Source organism: Lathyrus oleraceus, chromosome 6 (genome assembly GCF_024323335.1).
Source record: "Lathyrus oleraceus cultivar Zhongwan6 chromosome 6, CAAS_Psat_ZW6_1.0, whole genome shotgun sequence".
Taxonomy (NCBI): domain Eukaryota; kingdom Viridiplantae; phylum Streptophyta; class Magnoliopsida; order Fabales; family Fabaceae; genus Lathyrus; species Lathyrus oleraceus.
The window spans coordinates 455,465,326-455,471,069 of NC_066584.1; the positions used below are offsets into that span (position 1 = coordinate 455,465,326).

Genomic DNA, 5,744 nt, shown 5'->3' on the forward strand with positions numbered 1-5,744 from the left:
CTTTGTAAATAATTTATTCCTTAATATGAAATCTCCACGTTGCAACATCATTATAAAAGTCCATAACTTCTATATAATGCATCTCTCACTCTCACATCAAAATGTGTTTTTTTAATACAAGTAAAAAGAAAATACAAAAGAGAAAGAAAAAAAAAAGAACATCCAAAATCATGTATTTTCTATTCTCTCACGTATTCATTGCAAGTCATAATTAAAATACGACTCATTAAAGAACAAACTACAAACCATTCACTACCATACAGTTTAAGTTTTAATCTTACTTTATTCCTCACAAAAATATTCTAAAATAATTATATATCCTTAAGTTGATATAAAACTTGTATGAATTTTTTAAGCTCAAAGAAAGTTATTTTACATAATTGAGAATGTGCCCACAAGAAGAAAAAATTTGAAGTATCGGCAAAGAAATCTCATATTGTATGAGAATTGAAATAACCACTTTATTAAAATAGTATAAATCTCGTGTTATATCCGTTAAACTTTATTCTCTTTATTTATTGCATTCTCAATGACACTCACTCTCTCACACAAACAATTAAATATTTTCTTAGATTTACACTAACTTACATAGATAGGGAAAGTTATAGATAGTGGTAACTTTGCACACTTTCTTTTAGGTATATATATGGCAATAAGATCCATCATGATTACCAATCATATCAAGTTTTTAACAACTATTGAATGTGATTCTGCTTCAAGTTCTTATAGAGAAAAATGAGAAGCATCTTTCTTACATCAAGTAAGACAGAAAGAATGAAGGTTTTAAGCTAAGCATCTTTCTTGTATTACTATGCTGAAGAATTTATTTGAAACAACAATTCAAGAAAATGTTGAAAGAACTAAAGAAACTATCACTTTACACATAAACCTATGGATTTCTACTCACATGAATGTAATCAAACATCATTTACTTTTTATACATTGAAATCTGACTAAAAGAATTCTAAAAATGCTAAACAATTGTAATCAAACGGCCACACCAGAGTAAAATCTATCATCCTAATCATCGCCTGCGATGATGACCCCATCAAATAGTTCAATCCTGTCACCAGTCCGAGCATCATGCATCTCAAAGGATAGATTCTCATACATTACTCGACGATTGTGGATAAAAAAGAATTTGCCGTCTCGCGGTACAGCGTTTCTCACGTGAAGTTCAAGGAATTTCTTCATATCGGAGACTTTAGTTCCCGAATGTATGTTCCGAATTGTAAAATTTGGTTGATTTCTGATAGGCATTGGAATGAACCTCAAGGTTAACATTTTAGAGTTACGAGGAACACCTTGTTGTTCAACATCTTTGCCATCACCTTGTTGTTCAACATCTTTCACCGCTAATGTATCGCCATCACCTTGTTGACCATCATCTTTCTGTTCATTTTTGGCCGCAAATGCATCGTCAACACCTTGTTGATCATTATCTTTCTGCTCATCATCACCTTGTTTTTCATCTTGGGCCGCTAGTTCATCATCATCACCTTGTTGTTCATCATCCAATGGAAGTGAGATTTCGTTTCCTGGCAAGAAGATATTGAATCTTGAAAGTAAATCTTTGTGCTCTTCAAACAACTCTATCGCTCCTTCTTTGACAGCTTCTAGATCAATTCTTCTGGCTTCATAATCACGTATGAGTCTGACAAATTCGTCAAACTTTCCAATCTTATCTTCAAACACCAATCTTACTGTCTTTACATACGCCAATACATCCTCAAACGTGTAATCCGTTCTTGAACTGCTCATATTGAAGGCTGAATCAAAACTCAAAAGGTATAGAAGTAAGAAAGTAGAGGAGTATTAATGGGTAACTGAGTCTATTATGATATGCTTTGCATTTATATATAGAGTTATTAGAAAACTATAACAAACAAGTTATCTACTAACAGACTCTAACTAACTAACTAAGGGTAAGACTAAAACTAGATAATTGCACTAGAATTGAGAAAATAAGACAAAAATAACCAAAAAAACTTCAAATGAATACCTAATAAACACGAGTTGAACAAATTTTCTAATCAGTTCATCGTCACAAGAAAGCATTATTATTAGAAAAATAGAAAATGAAAAAATCTCATGAAGATATACAATAGATCAAGCAAACACATTTCTTCACTCATGAAGAAAAGAAGACAACTGTTTAAATATGATCTTCACCAGCACGCATAGCCATATTAAAGACTATGTTACCATAAGCACTGTCACCACCAACGAAAACTCTGTTGAAATCTCCATCGTATATTAATTAGGGTTTTGCGATGGTGTGATATTTTGAAGAGTTAAAAGTAACGCATTGGAGTGAACTCCGACAACCATCGTATGCCGATGGAAGAGGGTGTGTACTCAACATAAACAACTATTGTGTTATCTTGTGGAATAAATGTGTAGATTTACCCAAAATCTCAAGTGATGAAGAGAAAGAAAATACTTTTCGAGATTGTAAGAAACCAAGGAAATCAAAATCGCCAAAAAGTACCAGAGAAGTCGGAGGCACCAACGAGGTGCGGGTGGTTCTCGGCCCGACGACGACGATCATCATAGGCCGAGTGAGTTATTGTGGTTGTCGTAGGTCGGCCAGTCTCCACATATGCGGAAATGGAGGTAAGTCGATCACGACTGTCCTCGGATGACTAGTCTGGTTCAGACTATTTGTGGATATGAAACTTGGTTGTTTCCTTTGGTGGATCCATTCGTTAGTGATTGTGCTTTTGGCACGTTAAGGATTTGTAAGATTTCAGCAATTGTAAATATTCATCACTATCATTCTTGTCTTTATAATCTACAAAGTGTAGTCTTTAGGATAAATCATAACCTTCAAAGTGTAGTCTTTAAGACAAAGGGAGAAAATGGAAATCCTACGAGAAACTTAGAGAGGCAAGGGTAGATATTCCTATGAATGTGTTTTTGAAATTTGAGAAATCTTTGAAGATATGTAAGGGGATTGAGAAACATTTTTAAACATTTTGGATTTGTGTGATTCATATATAGAAAATTCGAGAGATTGAAAAACTCTTGGATTGAAAATAGGGTTTCGTTCTTAGGATCCTGAGTTACTAATTCCTTATAACTGTTTTGTAATCTCTTGTAACAATTCTTGGAAAAATAGTTAATCAAAGAGTTGTTCTCTCCCCCGTAGTATATTTATTTGATTGTATGAGTAAAAAAAAAACTTTGTGGGACAAATGCGCTTTATTTAGAGGTGAGCATCATGAGTAATAAATGAGATACCGGAAAGTTTTTTAGAGACAAATATTTTAATTTTTGGAAATTGAAGTTTCAAGAAAGAGTAACGTAATAGAAGTATGTTGAAGCATCGAAGGGTGATGCATTGATACTTGCACGCCTAACACAAGCATAGAAGAACAAAACGGTGGATGAGGCCATGAGTGTCATTTTCTTGTGCCTCGAGAATTAAGTTCTAAGGAAAGTCCTTGGGAAAAAGATTGTGGTTTTAATATAGGCAAAGCTTGAATCAATGTATATGACCAAATTTTTTGATCATAAGTTGTGTTTGAAATAACAACTCTACCCCTTCAAAATGGTAGAGAACATATCCACAATTAAGAAGTTTATAGAATCTCATAAGGCTCTACTCATCTAAAGCTCATTATCTTGATACTTTGAGCACTTCAAAGATTCGTTTCTTCATGGTAAGGAAGGTACTATAAATTTGGATGATGTCTAGAAGGTTGTGAGATCCAAGGAAATTTTGAAGCTGAAAGATTTGAAAAATAACGATAATGATGAATGCTTGAGTTTCTCAAGAGGAGAATGTGAATGTAAAGGGATGTCCAAATACAAGAGGTTTGGCAAGTCAAAGTTAAAATGCTTTATTTTTTCAAAAGCTCGGTAACTTCATGAATGAATGTCCCAAGAAGGAAGACGATGAAGATTATGTTAAGATTGTTGTTATCTCAAATGAGGATAGTTATGATAATCGGTGCACTAATGGAGTTTAGATTGGAGATTGATGGGAGTTGAATTATGGACTCAAGTTGATATTATCACATATGTTTAAGGAAATAATACTTTAAGACTCTAAATGTGGAATAATTCTCCTTGGTGACAACAAGACTTGTAATATTCATGATTTTGGTATAGCAAGACTTAAAATGTTTGATAATCGTGAGTTCCTTATATTTCAGAGCTCAAGCAAATTTATTATTTGTAAGCTTATTCATGATCTAGGATATTGCACTATAGTTGAACATAGGATGTTGAAATAATATTGGTTAAAAGGTCTAAAATATGTGGGTTATATATTTTAGAAGGTTCTAACGTTATTCATTTCTCACAAGTTAGTTAATAATTTCATGACAAGAACATGCTATGAGATTTAAGGTTAAGGAATAATAAATGTCCTTAGGCTGTTTCAAAGCATGCTAATGAGTTTGGAAGAAACAAGGCATAAAAAGTGATTTTGTTGTTAAATTGCGACGGAGTTTACGGGATAAGGCTGGTGACAAAATAACTTACTTGATTGGCAGGTGTTCATATACAAAAATAAACTTTCAGACACTTATGGAGGTTTAGAATATAAAAAATGCAATCTTCTACATTTTGAAGGTTGCCAAAGCTTTAACTTTTAATCAAATCATTCTTATCTATGTTGATGATAAAGTTATGGAATGACTCTTAAATTACTATCCTAGAGGTGAGAATGGGAACTTCGAGAATCAAAGTTCATCATATGCATTGAGTCTCTTCAAGGGAGGAAGAGTAAAGACTTAGGGGTGAAGGTTTGGGAAACTATGGCATATAAGACTCATTTTAAGGTTGAGGTTCTTGCTATGGATACTATTAGTTATGAGAACTCGATTGGAGAAGTCTCTAATTATCGTTTGACGCGAGATAAGGTAAAGAGGCATATTGTACCATTTCAAAGGTTCAGTTATGTTGGCCTAGGGTGTTACGCTTTAAATTTTGCTGAAGTGTTGCTAACCTTGGAAACATGAACCTTCGTAGAAGAACTCGAAAAAAAGGGATTCAAAATGGTTGAAGAACTATACTTGTGGGCTTGTTAGACTATTAAATAAGGAAAAGGTAGTTGTAAGCAAATGGACGCAAGTGGCAAGATCATGGTTCAATTATTCCTTGAACTTGATCAAAGTTTTTGAGAAGAGTGAGCGGAAAGGTAGTTGATGGAAAAATTGGCACCACCAGGATTTAAATCAAGGTAAATAATTGAAGAAATATGTCTTAAAACCTAAAGTGATTAATAGAAAGAAAATATTTTTCAAGATTGTTAGAAAACAAAGGAATTAAAATCTCTAAAAAGCACTAGAAAAGTTGATGGCACCAACAGGGTGTCGCTAGTGGTCGGCTTGTAACAACAAATGTGAGAGGTTGGCCCTATGGAGGAGGTCGATTCAACTGTGGCATTTTGTCGAATGCCATTCTTTCTACACGTATGCAGCAAATGACATTGTTCGGTTGGCAGAGGTCCCCGGGGAACGTGTATTGTCATACCCTAAATTTTACCCCGAGTTTTTTCACCTGCATCAACATAACCTGTTCACCTTCATTTCTTAGCATGCATTCTTTCAGTCAAAAGCATTCATCAGAGTTTAGATGAAAAGTTTGGAGTTCTAGCAGGCCTACGGGAACATGGGAACATTTTTCCGATTCTTTGCGCTTCTCCTTGGTTTCTACATCCGATCGTACTTTACTACCTGCTTGAACCTGAAACGTAGAAAAGATACACAACCAAAGTGTAAAATGCGAAAAAT

General features: G+C 34.0%; 1 protein-coding gene across 1 annotated transcript; it reads right to left on the reverse strand.

The window, feature by feature from the left end:
• Window positions 1-900: 900 nt before the first annotated feature.
• LOC127097125 (uncharacterized) lies at window positions 901-1,807 on the reverse strand. The gene has a single exon (XM_051035635.1). The coding sequence runs from the start codon at window positions 1,759-1,761 to the stop codon at window positions 1,021-1,023; it is 741 nt and encodes a 246-aa protein (XP_050891592.1). The 5' UTR covers window positions 1,762-1,807; the 3' UTR covers window positions 901-1,020.
• Between the last annotated feature and the right edge of the window lie 3,937 nt (window positions 1,808-5,744).